The sequence below is a fragment of the Haemorhous mexicanus genome, chromosome 5 (assembly GCF_027477595.1).
Source record: "Haemorhous mexicanus isolate bHaeMex1 chromosome 5, bHaeMex1.pri, whole genome shotgun sequence".
Classification (NCBI taxonomy): Eukaryota; Metazoa; Chordata; class Aves; order Passeriformes; family Fringillidae; genus Haemorhous; species Haemorhous mexicanus.
Genome location: NC_082345.1, coordinates 69,328,555 through 69,343,267, shown reverse-complemented (window position 1 = coordinate 69,343,267; position 14,713 = coordinate 69,328,555). Strand labels below are relative to the sequence as shown.

Sequence of the window (14,713 nt, the reverse complement as noted above, 5' to 3'; positions counted from 1 at the left end):
GAAGAGTTTCATGAACAGTGCTTTTTGGTGATTTTCTTTGAAGTGCTCTGTCCAGATACTCTTTGGGGGCGTTATTACAGTGGAAACATTTGTAACGCTGCAACTTTATCCCTCTCCTCACCCAGACAGTTTCCTGAACTGTTTCTAAATCTTTATCTTGACCTTAGTTTTGAACTCTGTAAATAATTGAGGGACAATATTGTCCCTTGTTCAGAAGAGCTGTAATTTGCCTGGAAACTGCAACAAGTGAGTGGCCAGGAGATGGTTTAAGGAGCATTGTATCATCTGCTTTAGCGGGAAGCGGATTCCTTAGGGGATCTGTAATAGTGCTAGGTGGATTTTTCCTTCCTGCCTTGGAGCTAATTATTGAGGAGAATTTTAATGGTACCCTGAGTGCTGGTTTGAGCGGGGATGTGCCTCCTGTAGGGATGTGAATTCGAGGTTGGAATGTCTTAGTCTGCTCAGGTTGTAAGGAATGCAGTTGAAGCAATGTGCCTCCTTGCTGACAGTCCCTGAAATACAGCTGCCTTGCTTGAGTGAATCCCATGACGGAAGAACTTTATCCCCTTGCAATCCCTGGAATGGTGCTGTATGGGGAACTGAGGAGCTGGGAACTACTTTCTCACGGCATATCAGGGTAAGAATTTCCAGCTGTCCAGCATGTGAGAGCCAGCTCTGGTCCTCGGGGGACAGGGGCCAGGGGGACACTGTTACAGCAGCTGCTTTTCATCATCGGTCGGAGGCTCTTTGCAGCTGGATGGCCCCAAATTGCAGCTACCAGACCGTGATCAAATAGTTAATAATGCCTCTTAGCCAAAAAAATCCCAACCCTCAGTCTGCTTCAGGGAGGGGTGGGTGTGGTGCAGCTGTCACACTGCTTGACAGTTTGGGGTTTTTTTGGTGGGGAGGGTATGTTTCAGTTTAGCAATTCACTTTTCCCTCTAGGCTTTTCCAGATGTTTATTTCTGATAATTCTTGCATTAGGGCGGAAATAACTCTGCTGAATCCTAAAACTTGCAGCCTTAGGATGAAGTCATGAGTTCCCCATGGCGGGGTCTGGAGTGGTTTTGGGACTTCATTGCCCCTGGTCATTTGTTGCAGTCCCTGACCCTTCCCCAAGCCTGGCTGTGGAAGGGCCTGTGCAAGGTGAACTCTCAAACTATTGGTACCTGCCTGATACTGGTATTATTGTGCCTGGTGGTGGTGAAATGCCTTAAATTCCCGATTTGCTATTGCTGGGAAGGTTCTTAGGGTAGGTGTGTGTGTGGGATCAGTTTAATGGAGGAACTGGGTTCTTCTTCAGCTGGCTGCCATAGCATCACCACCGTCGATCCAGTCTTGCCCAAAGAATGAACCTGGTTGGGGTGCAAGTGGCTTCATTTCTCAGGGGGCACAGAGTGCTCTGACTCCTGCACCCAGGGGATGAGAACAAAATGTGCCTTCCAAGAGGGCTGGTGCAAGGTGGGCAGTGCTGGTATCAGGTCTGGAGCAGGCTGCCCTGAAAGCTGCTCCTGAGGTGCTGAAGAGCGACCTGCAGCAGTATTGGGGTCACTGTCAAGAAATCTGAGCCAAGGTCCCTGAGTGCAGGGGGTGTCTGAAAACCTTTGCTGTGGCTGTTTGGTCCATCCCAGACCCTCCTGGGGATTTACTGCTGGCAATGGTTCCTCACTTGGTGATGAACACATTTTGTTCCTGGGTGATGGTCACGGGAGCTGCCTGGCTCTAGGCTGCCTGCACTGGTGGCTCCCTGAGGGATGTGGGAGGGATTGGGTGGATGATACAGGAGGTGCTGGGAGGGGAAGAGGCTCCTTGGACAGTGGGAATAAATGGAAGGAGCACTGGGAAGTGTGGGGGGCCCCATGTGAGACTCTGTGGCTGTTGGAAGTTGCCTGTGGTTTTGAGGGGTAAAAGGGGCCACAGAGGGGACACCAGTGATGTCAGGTGATGTCCCTAACCCTGTGCAGGGGTCAGTGCTGCCCTACTGAGCTAGAGCAGCCTCTTGGAGTGGGCTCCCTGGGGAAGTCACCAAGAAGGCAGCTCCTTGGAGCTTGGGGAGTGTGCTGGTGCTGAAGCCTGTCCCATTGCTGAAACAGCCTTGCAACAGCTTGGCATCCAACCCACGTTGGATGGGGTTAATTTTAGCTATTTCAAGTTGTGTGTTGGAAGTGAATATTATTTGTGACTTTGCTTCCCACAGTGGTGGGACATCAGTCACACTCCTGGTCCTCCTGAGGCCCTGGGACCAGTGCTTGGGAGAACATGGCACAGAGCCAGCATGGATCTGCTGGGTGCTGAATCCCAAGGGATCTCTAGAGGATGGGCTTTTTTGGGGGAGTGCCAGTGTTTCCTGCATTCAGGCAAGGAGCAGGTCCCTCATGGACACTCTGGCCAGCTGTGCACACATCTGGACCAGCACCTCTAGCAGTGGTAAGGATTGCCTGGGCTCTGCCCTCCCAAAGAGACCATGGCAAGGTTTCATTTTGAAAATGCTTTAATAAGGAAGTGTTGACAACACCGTTTTGCAAAATGTAAAGGTAACTATACAAATTCTTAATACAAAAAGAATAAATTAAAAGCAGATTTTTTTAATTCTGCAACTTTTTCTACAACATACATATTTTTTTTCCTTGATTACAGTTGAACAGAATCCAGTAAAATCATTTTCCATGCTCTAAAGTCAATTTCAGGAGAGACCTAATTTTTTTCTTTTTTTTTTCTTTTTTTTAAACTAGAGAGTCCATTTTACACAACTTGTAATAAAACTATTGACATTAATATATATGTAAAACTTTACATCTAGTTAACTAAGCAGTAACTGGTCATCTGATAGCACCTGAATGGGGATTGGCTATGCCTGAAACTAAAACTAATACAGAGTGAAAACAAATTGGACTGATTCAACATTTTCAACACTCGACTGCATATAATATCATTTAAAAATAAACCCTGCCTCCCAGCACAGCCCCTGCAGGGGCTGTCCCCTGGCTCCTGCCCACACAGAGGGAGTGTCAGACACAGAGACTGAATGTGGTTGTGGCTTTATGGCAGATGGAGCCTTGAAAAATAAAAAAGTAAAGGAGGGGTTAAGTTGGTAGTCAAGTGCTTGTCTATAATAGCTATGTATATGCCCCTCCATGTTATACTTAAATATGTTAATCTCATATGATTAACATTTTATGTACATTTGTGTTTAATTGAATTGAGCTAAACAGTAAAACCTGTTTTACTTAATCTGTCTTTACTACCAGACTGGCTGCTCACATGTGCCTTGATTGCAAACCAGAAAAGCAGAACACAAAGCAAAACTCAATCCGTTTCTAGAAAGCTTTTTCTTCCACTCCAGCCTGTCTGCAATTCAGGCTAAATATTTTTATTTTCCCCCTCCCCTAATTTCAGGGCTGCCACCTTTTAACCTTTGCTGCAAAACTGCAGAGCTGGTCTTGGAGGAATTAACGTTTCTTCCTGTAGTGCCCAGAGGCCTCATAGTGCCGCTGTTGTTGAATTCTTTTTAATTAAAAGAAGGTACACAGAAAAAAAAAACAAACCCAAACCACTTACCAGGGAAATTAAAAAGAAAACAGACAGTTGCTCAGAGCCCCTAAAAATCCTTGGGCTAAATTATTTGCTCTAGCTTAATTTAGTCCTTATTTAATCCTTTTACTTCAGCTACCGAATTTTATCAGTAAATGTCATTAATCAGTACTATCTCTTATCCAGCTAAAAATCCAATTAGGAGCTTGAAATAATTCCCATGTTAAAGACCCCAAAGCACAAAGAGATGGTGAAAACAGCGTTTTGCTTGTCCAGATAAAGGCTGCAATCTCACCACTGGCTGTTCTTCCAGAACTGAAAGTAAGGCTTCAATTACTGTCACGGTGTGCTGCACTCCCGGCTGATGCTTCAGGGAGGCCCAGGAGCATCAGGTTGTTGTGGTCACCTTTGTAAACCCTTTGCCAGTGTTTTTGTGGTTTTTTTTTTCTTTTTTTTTCAGAGGGGTAATTCATTTATGCTTCATGTGTGAACATAAAAGAGTTTCCTTATCATAGCATTATGGAAGGGTTTGTGTTGGAAGTGGCATCATCCAGTTCCAGCCCCTGTCATGGTGCAGGCACACCTTCCACTGGACCAGGCTGCTCAGAGCCCCATCCAGCCTGGCCTCTTGCCCCATCCAATCCTGGCTCTGCCACAGGTTTCCCTGGACAAATAACAGCCTTTTTGCCTGTCACTGCCTCATCTCTGAAAGGCCTCCTCCCCACCTCACCAAGGATGCAAAGCAGCAGTGCAGGGAACCAAAGCCAACACTTCTGGTGTGAGCTGCAGAAAGGAACTGGCATGAGCTGCTTGCATTAATGTTTAGAAACCCCATTGTTTTTCAAAGCCTAATTACACAGAACCCATTCTCTTTTAAAGCCTGGAATGCAGTTTTCCAGCAATCTTAATACCAAAAGGTGTGGCAGCCCCCCAAGTTGTGGTGTTTAATTTGAAACGTTTCGCTCTACTTTGTCTGGTAGACGCTGTTGTTATTCTTGGAACACACACACACACACATGCACTCACACACACATACACACTCACACTTTTTTTTCCTTTTTCCTAAAACTAAAGCTAACTTCAGTTTCTGCTTTTCACAAAGTAACCCCCTCCAGCCGTTTCTTTTAATGCCTTTCCCATAGGAAATCATCGTTTGCACGCACCAACGGGGGAAGGCCGGGCGCCCGCCCCCATCGAGTGGCAATAAAAACAGCATAGCACCGCAGTGAAGACTAAGACGTGCCAGCTTCAACATCCACCTAGATTGTGCACTTGTTCCTTACAAAAGTGTCTTTGAGGCCTTTGAAAGTTCCATGGCTTGACATGTATAAAGCATTGCTCTAAAGTATGTGTAAACTTGCAGCTCCTTCCAGGCCGTGCTCGTGCTGCTCCGGTCGGTGGCCGCAGGCAGCTCCCGCTCGTCCGATGCCTCGCTCGGTCGCTTCCCTTTCTCTCTCTCAAGGGGAAGGTTTGCCTGTCTGCTGGCTGTCCAACCCCGCTCCAGGAGCCCTCCTGCTTCCTGACAGACCAGTCCTCCCACAGCAGCACACGGGTGACGAGCCCTTTGCTACACTGGTGCTAACGAAGGGAAGAGGAGTGGAACCAATACGCGAACGCAGCTTGGCCGTGTCAGCTCGGTCGCGATGTGCTTTCCCTTGTGCAGAGATAGATTCCAATTTATTGGCCGTGTCTGCTTGTGGAAAGGTTTTTTTGGCAATTTTTATCTTTATCAAAACAACCAATACAATCCCAACCTCTCCATGTATTGGTGGGCACTCTGTGCCAGCCACAGAGATGCTGTGAGTGCAGTACTTGCCTCTGCTTTAGGTAATGCCTTTGTAAACCTTGTCTGTCCAGTTCAGGAGTGGCTTGCAGACAGCGATGCTGTGATACCAGCCCAGACCTCGGGTGTGTCTGCAGCACGGGGGGTTGTTTTCCTTGCATGTAGGTGGACTCCAAATGAAGAAGGAAATGCTGTTTTGTAGGGGGTGGTCAAGTCTGCCATCGAGTTAAAAAAGGGAGATGTTCTTGTAGCTAGAACTTGCTGAGCAACTCATCCTGCCAACAGTGGTGTGGAGATCTTTGGCAGTGCTGACCTGATTGTGAGACTGACACATCTCTGAAGTGATGGGATTTACTGTTTCAGAACAGATGCACTTTCAGGAATACGATCTCCATTTCTCAGCCTCTGTCCTATTCCCAACCCCTTCAAACTAACGCTGTTGTCTTCAGCTTGCAGGTCATGGAACTCTTGCTGCTGTTACGTGCTGTGGAACACTCATCTTTGATATGAGCCTTGAAAGGAAAGGAAACCCAGTTTTGAAACTGACTCTTCAGAGGGCTGCTCCTCTCTGCCCGCTGCCCCGTGGCCGTGGGAGGGACGGGCACCCCTCTGGCAGTGGGATGTGCTGCGCTGCCAGGGTGCACGGCTCAGGGCCGGCGTTCCACAAATGTTGTCTGGAATTGCATCGTGAGAAAAGTGCTTAGAGTTGAAGCTGGTGCTGGGTGACAGTGCATCTGGGTAAGGCAAATGAGAGGCAGTGAGGTGATCTCAGAATGGCATTGATGTGATTAACTTGAGGTCAGGGGTTCACACTAGAGTTCCAGGCTTGGCTTTTTCCTGCCCATACCACTGGACATCTGCTAATTCCGGATAGAGGGGAGAATCCAGGAAACAGCTATCGTTGTAGTTCCTGCAGGAAAAAGGAAACTTTGTTAGGACAGTGAGTGCTCCAAGGAAGTTCAACCATGAGCATCAAACATTGTGTTATGGGTGGAGAGGAATGCAGGGTATTCACAGACCCCACTGCACTCTGCCTGTGTCTTCCTCCCCCCTGCCCTTGGTAGGGCAGCAGTGCTGTGCCGCTGCCCTGCCTGAGGCTCTGCCTGCTGTCCTGCTCAGCAGGAAGTTGGGAGAGAGATTTTTCTATAGGATGCTCTCCAAGGAGCACCTCTTTAGAGCAGCTCACTCGGACATGGGCTGTATCACCCAGTGGGAACACTGAAGGAGAGGGTGGTGGCACTTTCTGTAGCACTTCTGCTCTGGGCAGAGCCCTGTGCATCACTGAGCAGTCCCAGAGTGATGTGCTTTTCCAGGGATGAACCAGGAGGGGACTAGTGAGAGCATGCCAGGTCTGGTGTGGGAAGGACCATATTCTGCTGCAGTAGCCTAGTCCTCATCTTGGGCTGTTTCCTGACAAAGTATTGCTTCTTTTGCTGCCTGGCTTTTTCTTTGCCTGTACTGAATAGATGAGACAATTCATAAGAGTTTTCTTTGCTATTTATGTTAAGAGCTCTACTCAGCATCAGCTCCTGGCTTAGGCTGTGGAGCTCCTTCCCAGAGGAAAACTGGTCAAAATCTGGATCTTTTGTTAAGTGACTGCTCTATCTGTGCAGTCATAGCCAGTCTCTCCCTCACACTTTGATTTGAACCAACTTCCAAACTGTTTTGAGGCCAAAGGCAGGAGATGCATATTTTTTCTGTTTACTGAGGGATTCTCACTCCTTACTGCATTCCCTCCCCACCTCACAGGACTGATCTCACATCTGGTGCAGTTCCTGCTTCCTATGCTCTGTTTTCCACCTGGTTTCCCTGGGATTGGTGTCTGAGAAGAACCTGAGCAAGGGCATCAACATTTGCATGTTAAAGAGCCTTTTGTTTCCCAGCTCAGTGCTGGAGTACAGAGGTTTATGGGATAACTCTAGAAAGCTGGGCTTGAAGTACTCGACAGATGCCAGCTGTGAATGGATGTAGATTCAAATGAGAGTGTCAGACAGCGATGGCAGTTTAATTAAAACAGAAATACTCTGAGGGTTTTTTTTGTTCCCTCCACCCTTCCCCCTCTGTCTTCCCACAGGAATGGGGCCAGGGCTGCTCCTTGTTCCATAAAACCTCTCTGCCAGTGCTGCTGCTGCCAACAGCCCCAGCTCTGCAGCAGGGAGGGAGGAGGAAGGTGTGATGGAGCTGTGGCTGGAGAGAGGCTGGGAGCACTGGCCAGGGCCTCTGAGCTCACCCTGGTGTCCCCACCATGCTGCTCCCAGACTGTTCTCACAGCTCTCTGCCCACGCTGCTTTCAACTCTCCTGAGCCACAGATTTGTTGCCCCCCCATCCCTCCCCACTTTCTGCGCCCGTTCAGCCTTGGCAGGGACACAGAGCAGGCTGGCCCCGAGTCCCTTTCACAGGGGAGGGCAGGGACACAGAGCGGGCTGGCCCCGAGTCCCTTTCACAGGGGAGGGCAGGGACACAGAGCAGGCTGGCCCCGAGTCCCTTTCACAGGGGAGGGCAGGGACACAGAGCAGGCTGGCCCCGAGTCCCTTTCACAGGGGAGGGCAGGGACACAGAGCGGGCTGGCCCCGAGTCCCTTTCACAGGGGAGGGCAGGGACACAGAGCGGGCTGGCCCCGAGTCCCTTTCACAGGGGAGGGCAGGGACACAGAGCGGGCTGGCCCCGAGTCCCTTTCACAGGGGACAGTGCCACAGGGACAGACTCTCTGGAAAGGCACTGAGGGTTAGAATGCTCCCAGCCCTGCAGGGAGCCTGGCTTGTGGACAAACGGGCACACAGCTGAAGGGCAGCTCCAGCAGGAGGCCGGGCACTGCACTGTGCTCACCGACTGTGGGGCAGGAGGAGGAAAGAACAAAACGTTCCCTTACTATACCTCTATTCATCAGTACTTTGGTGGGTTGGAGACTGAGACTCATCCATAGTGGGTGAGTTGTCTGTTGCTTCTCTGAACAAAGGAGAGCAAAAAAGGAGGAAAGAGGAGAGAGGAAATGTTAAAGAAAAGAAGTGACACAGACATTGTTATGAGCTTATTAATCCAGTGGGGAAACAAGTTGATGAATCATCTTTAGGAAAAGTTAGTGACACAAAAACATGTTGGGGAGAACTGTCAATCTGTGGAGTCGTGCTGGGAGGGCACAGCTGCTCCTGCAGTGGAGGAATCTGTTGTGCATCTAATGGCAGACTGGATCCACTCCTGTATTTATACACATACACCTTGGGTGCTGTGCTCAGGTTCAAAACAAGTGTTGATTTGTCTCCAATTCTTTTTGCACTGGTTGTTGGTGCAGGGCCTAAGCTATAAATCCAGGTAGCTTCACTTTCACCAGCTGAGAATTTAGCTTAAAAGTATTTTTGCTGCAAGAGGCAAGGTGCAGGACAACTTGAATGGAAAAATAAGAAAAGCTGGGATTATCCAAACAGATGTCTCAGCTGGCTGCTCACCAGTTTTAATTCTGATCATCGAGATATTTAGAAGAATTAGGATTGGGATGGAGACCAAGTCTAAGATTTGAATTTAGTCTCAAACCCTTAATAGTGGAAATTGCAGTGTGTGGTAAAGGCAGGTTCCATTTTGCCTATCTTGCTATCCCATGACTTTTTGTGGAATGGGACCCAGAACATTCTCCTGTTCTAAAGCTGGAAGCACATGCAAGGACCATATGAGACTGGATGTCAAATGTGTGAATTTAAAATCCAGGTAAGCCTAAGGGGTTGTGGCTATGGTTCTCCCCAGTTCCAATTTAAAGTGCAGTCACAAACAGTGCTGGAGTAAAACTAGAGGTCAAACCTGGTCATAGGTGACATGGGTAATTAAAGAGCAGGAGATTTTCCAGTGGCTGCACAGTGAAATGTTTTCAAAGTTAGTTCCAATTCATGACTCAGGGTATCAGCTCTGTTTTCCTATTCAAAGCACGAGGGTATTTTGAGGACTGCAGTGTCAGATCTAGCTGATCTTGCCAAAATCTCATCCCACTGGATGTGCTGAGTTAGATGGGATCTGGAAATGACCTTTATTTCACATGGCAGGACAGAATTGCTGGACAGAGAGTGCTGGAGAATACCCATGGGAGCTTGCAAAAGGCTATTTACTCCGGGAACTCCCTGCCTTGTAAAGAGGTGCCAAGGAACCCAATTACTGTATTTACATTAGTAATGGCTATGGGTGTGTAATGCTTCCCTCACACTCCTGTGAAAGCACCTTCATGTCAGTGGTAGCTGAAAAAAGATGCCCTTAAAAGTCATGCAGACACATTGGTGGGGAAAACTGAGCAGAAAAATGAGGTTGCTGCACACACAGGTATGGCAGGCACTGAACCTTGCCTTTTCAACAAGGTCTTGGTGTGGACAACCAGTGTGACAGCTGCAAAAAAAAGAAACATCAGCTATTTCAACATACAAAGAAGACTGGAGGAAGGAGACTGTCCAAGCAGGAGGAACCTGCAGGGCTCCTTTCCTTGTGGATCTGACACTGCTTGGAGCAGTGCTGGGTGTGGATGACTCAGCCATGTCTTGCTCAGCCTAAACCAGAGCTCCATCACCACGAGAGCACAGGTGGGAGATTGGAAATGCTCCATGTGGATGTAGGCTATGGAGCACATGGGAAACATTCCCCACAGCTGTGCTTGTGTGTGGGGAGCTTTTTCTCCCTGGCACTGAGGGAGGTGGACTCTCTGAGCTGACCCCACAGACACTCACCCAGTCTGCCACGTGAGAATGTGGTGGGGGCTGCCCGGCGGCGTGGCTGCGAGCTCGCTCGACGGCGTGGAACTCCTCTGGCTGTGAGGTAAGGCAGCTGGAAAACAACCAAGGGTGGAGAAAAACAACTGGTGAGGTGAGAACACAAAGGTCAGGGTGGTTCAGAAGCATCAGCTGGTCAGACCAGCAGAAACATGTCTGGCTGTGAGCAAACACAGCCTGGGACAGGCCTTGCCCCGCTCCTGGGTGAGTGTGCCCGAACACGGCACAAGAGCACAGCCTGTGCTGGCACTGCTGCACGTCATGGGCTGGATCTGGCCTCAGCTCTGCAGGAACACTCAGTCTCCAGCTCAGTACAGCCACCCAGACTCTCCTGATCCTGCCTGGCACACACCACACTTCTCCCAGCACAAAAACTTGGTTGCTGCTGCCTGGACTCCATAGGTTCTGAACTGGAGGAGCTCAGCCTGCCAGGCTCAGCCTCCTGTTTCCAGGGATGGGGGGAGATGCTCCATGTTCCCAGGAGCCAGGGATGGCAGTGGTGAGAGCCTGGACAAGTACACTGCTGTGAAGATTTCAAAAGCTACAACTCCCTTTCACTGTGATTTGTAAAAAATGCCTGCTTTTGTTGACAGTCCTATAAGGGACCAAAGGAAGGCTTAGCATGCTTGAACGAAGACAGAAGCAAGCTGGACTATAAATGGACAGTGGCTCTTGGGGGAATTTCCCTGGTGAGGGTCCAGCAAATAAAACCACCTCACTAATCTTTCCTCCTCCTCAAGTCTATACAGTGACCTCTGAATTTAACACACGCCTAGAATGTAATACATGACTAGAAGGACAGTGTGAAACCCAACTGACCTATCAGCTGAAATTACGGAGGCTTCTACCTGGCACCTCTCTCTCTGCTGTTTAATTCTTTAGCAGCTGCCAAATGACTCCTAAAGGGCAAAACAAATTTTAATCTGCTTCTGGAGCTGACAGCTCCTGAGGTCAGTATCCTCCCATAGCTGTGATTGGGAACAGACTCTGAACACAAAACCAATCTATGCTGCCAACTGGTCAGGCCATCCTGTGATTACTGAACATTCTTGGGCTGCACAGGTTAAAACCCAGCTGAGTTAGGGAATGCACTGCCTGACAGTGATCTTTATGTGCTCTCACCCCAACCCACCATTTTCCTGAACTGCTACCATTTCCAAGGCTAACCAAAAGCTTTCCTGTGCTCAAGCATTTTCTCTTGTTGCATGGAACAGAAATGCCCATCAACCAAAGGGAGAAAGACAGATTTTCATAGGGAGACACAGGATGGTTCTAGCAGCTACTCAGTTGTGTCTTGGTCCACCCCTGATACTCCTATGAGTGCTGGCATCACACATCAATCAGCCCCTTCTTGTCAGCTGCTGGTGGCCCACGAGGAGCCTCTGACTCCACACTGGAGTTGGCAGTGAGAGCAGGGCCCCTCTGGTGCCAGTGTGGTGGTCACCATGGACTGGACAGCACGCTGGGATGGCAGAAGGCCAGCAGCCAGCATGGGTGGACAATGCACTGGTCTGCCTGGGAGGCAGTGGCAAGTGCAGCTGGAGCAATGGTGTCTCCCATGCTGAGGCTGAGGCACGTGGCACAGGTTTTTAGCAAGTCCTTGATCTGTCCACACAGGCTGGACAAGGAGTGACTGATGGCTAGTAAATATTTAACCTTGGACTGTTTCACACACATTGTAGCCTTCCTTCTCAGTGTAATGAATTTGACTGTTTTCTTACCATTTAATATTAACAGCACAGAGGTGTATGTAACATACATTTAATATTAACAGCAATGCTCTGTACATAACACAGAGGCAAAATACTGCTCAAACTTCAGCACTCTGAATTTCAGGGTATTATCAGCAGAGTTATTGGAGCTGCATGGGAAAACCAAGTCTCAGCAGTGCACAAAGATGTCATTGCTCAAGCATTTTCGTGGGGGGTGGAGGGGCAGGGATGCCCCACTTAACCTTTCTCACACTTTTGGTGTTTCAGTCAGTACATATATTCTCCCAGTCTGTGCTTAACCCCTGCTCACTTCATTGCTCTCTCCTTGCTGTGATTATGAATAGTGATGCTCCCAGAAGTTTGTCACCTTCAGCCTCTAGTGCCATCACCCAAAACCCAACTGCGCTCTGAGGAAAGACCTGGCAATAACCAGGCTTTGGTCCCTCTCTGTCTTTTGAGTCCATTTCCAAACATTCCCACTGATGAATGTCTTGGACAAGGCTTGCCCCTCAGTGTTACACCTCCAGGCTTGGTGAGCAGTGTGTGCAGGTCAGATAATGTGCTGTGTTCTGGCACTGCTCTCCAGCTGGGATGTAACACCTGGCACAGACCCGAGCTGAATGAGGCTCCCATCCCTCCCGCCCCTCTGCCGGGCCTGGCTCTCACCTGATGTTGCTTTACACATCTGAGGCATTCTCGTGACCCGGCTGTGTGCCACAAAGGTGCTTTGAGAAGATGTGCTGTACTGGGAGCTGCTGTCCGAGGAGGTGGAGCTCGTGTGCGAGAGGCGGCTGTGCTCCTTGTGGGAGGCCGTGGACCGCTGGTACCAGAGCCGCAGCTCGTCCGACACCGCAGTCCTGCCCGAGCCCTTCTCGTGGCCCTCCCTGCCCAGAGATGGAGTCCTTATGATCTGGGAGCGGGATGGGGTGAGCCTGACTGAGTCCACTTCATCCCCGTGCCAGTTCTCCTTAAACATTCCCCCCGCTGTGTAGGAGTTGGAGGTTTTGAATTGTGCTTTCACGCTGTAGTGTCCCTCCTGGTCGTTCTCCAGGCTCCGCACCACCACGGGTGTGGAGCTGCCCTCGATGTACAGGGGATATTCTTTGATCCTGTACTGGGAGGAGGGTTGGCTCTGGCTGTGCAGGTAGACACGGTGGTGTCCCGTCCCGTTCCTCGCAGCCAGGTTGGGCATGCTCCCTGAATTGGAAGAGACCAGATTTCCTGCTGATTTGTGCCTTTGCCTCTGCCGTTCTCTGGCTTTCGATGGGGAATCCTCTGCCAGGGTGGAGTAGTTGGGGTTCATCTGAGCAGGGTAGTAGTGCTCCGAGCTGGAATGGCTGGTGCAGGAAGAGCAGTCGTCCATGGGGTCAGAGCCGTTACTGCTACGAGTCCTTGGGGTGTAGAAATCAGGGCTCCCTGTCTCATTTTCTGAGCCCAGGAGCTTTCCTTGTGACTCCAAACTGGAGCTCCGGTGTCTAAAGTGCTGAGCTAAGCTGTGCAGTCTGGTTGGGCTGATATCTACTGACCTGCAGTCACCAGGAAAAAAAACAGGCTGTAAGTCAACAGGTTGAATCATTCCCCATCCCTGTCCGTACACACAGCCACAAAAGGAATCCGAGGGCATTGAAAACCTGAACCCTTCCAGCACTGCTTGGGGCCGCTGCCTGCAATGCAATCTGCTTCCCTGCTGCAGGGCTTGAGGTGATTAGGTCCTGTTCTGTTCCTCTCCAGTTCCTTGGTGGTGACATCGAGTCTGCATCACCATGAGGGACATAAACCCCTGCCCAATCCAGTTCCTCTGTGGCACGCCACCCTGGGAAAAACCCAGTCTGAAGGGAAAAGCTTGGGAGCCTCAAGCCTTGGCACCTCACAGACCACAAAGGTGGTGAGATTCCCTTGCAAGTGGCCCATGAAAGTCCTGCATGGGTACAATCCACCTGATGAGAGACAGACAGACAGACAGACAGACAGACAGACAGACTGCCCATGCTTAGGCCTGAATGTTGTGACTTCTCCAATGGTCATTGAAAAAGTCCCCCCTTATCAAGCAGCTTGGTGCTACTACGGCCCAGCCATGGGTAATGTATGTTATTTGTGACAGCCCTTCAGGCAACCACCCCAAATCACAGTTTACAAGGCCTGATTCATGGCCAAGTCTGGGAGGTCTCTATTCTCCCCAGCTGTTTGAATAGCTCCACCCATCCATTCAAGGAGCAGAAACACATCTACATGATGGATGGCTAAGGCATGCAGCTCATGAATGAGCTACAGACTGAGCAATGGTTGTTTCAAACACCCAAATGTCCCCTACTTAGTTAAGGCCACTTTTCAAGCCCTGTGCCAGGCTGATTTCTCATACAGCTTGGCTCCAGTGTTAACAGACATTGCACTATTGAAAGGTACCCTCAGCCAAAAGTTTGAAACAAATTTAACCCAGAGCTTTAATGCCTTGTATTGTCTTTGCCGGAGGCTGATATGTTGGCATAACTCTTGATTTATTCTGAGCTAAATGATGGTAGCAGTTCCACTCTGGGCAGGACACAGACCAGAACACAGCTCTGGATCAGTTCTGCTCCCTGCAGTGTCCATGGTGCTTGCCACAAAAGCAAAAGAGCAATGAGGCTGAACAGTTTGTAAAAATCCTGCTGAAAATCACAGTCAAGTTTGACCCCACACATCCAATCACCTCCCTTACACTCTGTCAACCCTGGGCTAAATTCCACTGCCACCTGGGTCCCTGGCTGGAGTGCTCTTCATCTCCAGGTAACATCACACACGTGCAAAAAATTTTATCCATGAGGGAAAATTAACACTATTCAACACTTTGTATCAGGCAGGAAGCAACATGCTATCTCCAGCTGGATCCATGGAGGAATTTACTGCAGAACTTAGCAGCAGCACCACATGCATTTTAAAAGTGGCCTGTAGAGCCTATAAACAGTCTGAG

General features: G+C 49.4%; 1 protein-coding gene across 5 annotated transcripts in view; it reads right to left on the bottom strand.

Annotated features, from left to right (window-relative positions):
• Positions 1-2,473: 2,473 nt before the first annotated feature.
• FRMD4A (FERM domain containing 4A) overlaps positions 2,474-14,713 on the bottom strand; it is a 275,296-nt gene continuing 263,056 nt past the window's right edge. For 4 of the 5 annotated variants that reach the window (XM_059847481.1, XM_059847480.1, XM_059847478.1 and 1 more), the window contains exons 21-23: positions 12,433-13,292; positions 10,013-10,109; positions 2,474-6,224 (exon numbers count right to left, since the gene is read on the bottom strand). In XM_059847481.1, coding sequence (XP_059703464.1) covers positions 6,122-6,224; positions 10,013-10,109; positions 12,433-13,292 — 1,060 coding nt within the window. In that variant the 3' untranslated portion in view covers positions 2,474-6,121. Of the gene's footprint in view, positions 6,225-8,189; positions 8,262-10,012; positions 10,110-12,432; positions 13,293-14,713 lie in introns of all 5 variants that reach the window. The other variant, XM_059847479.1, reaches the window with a different exon arrangement.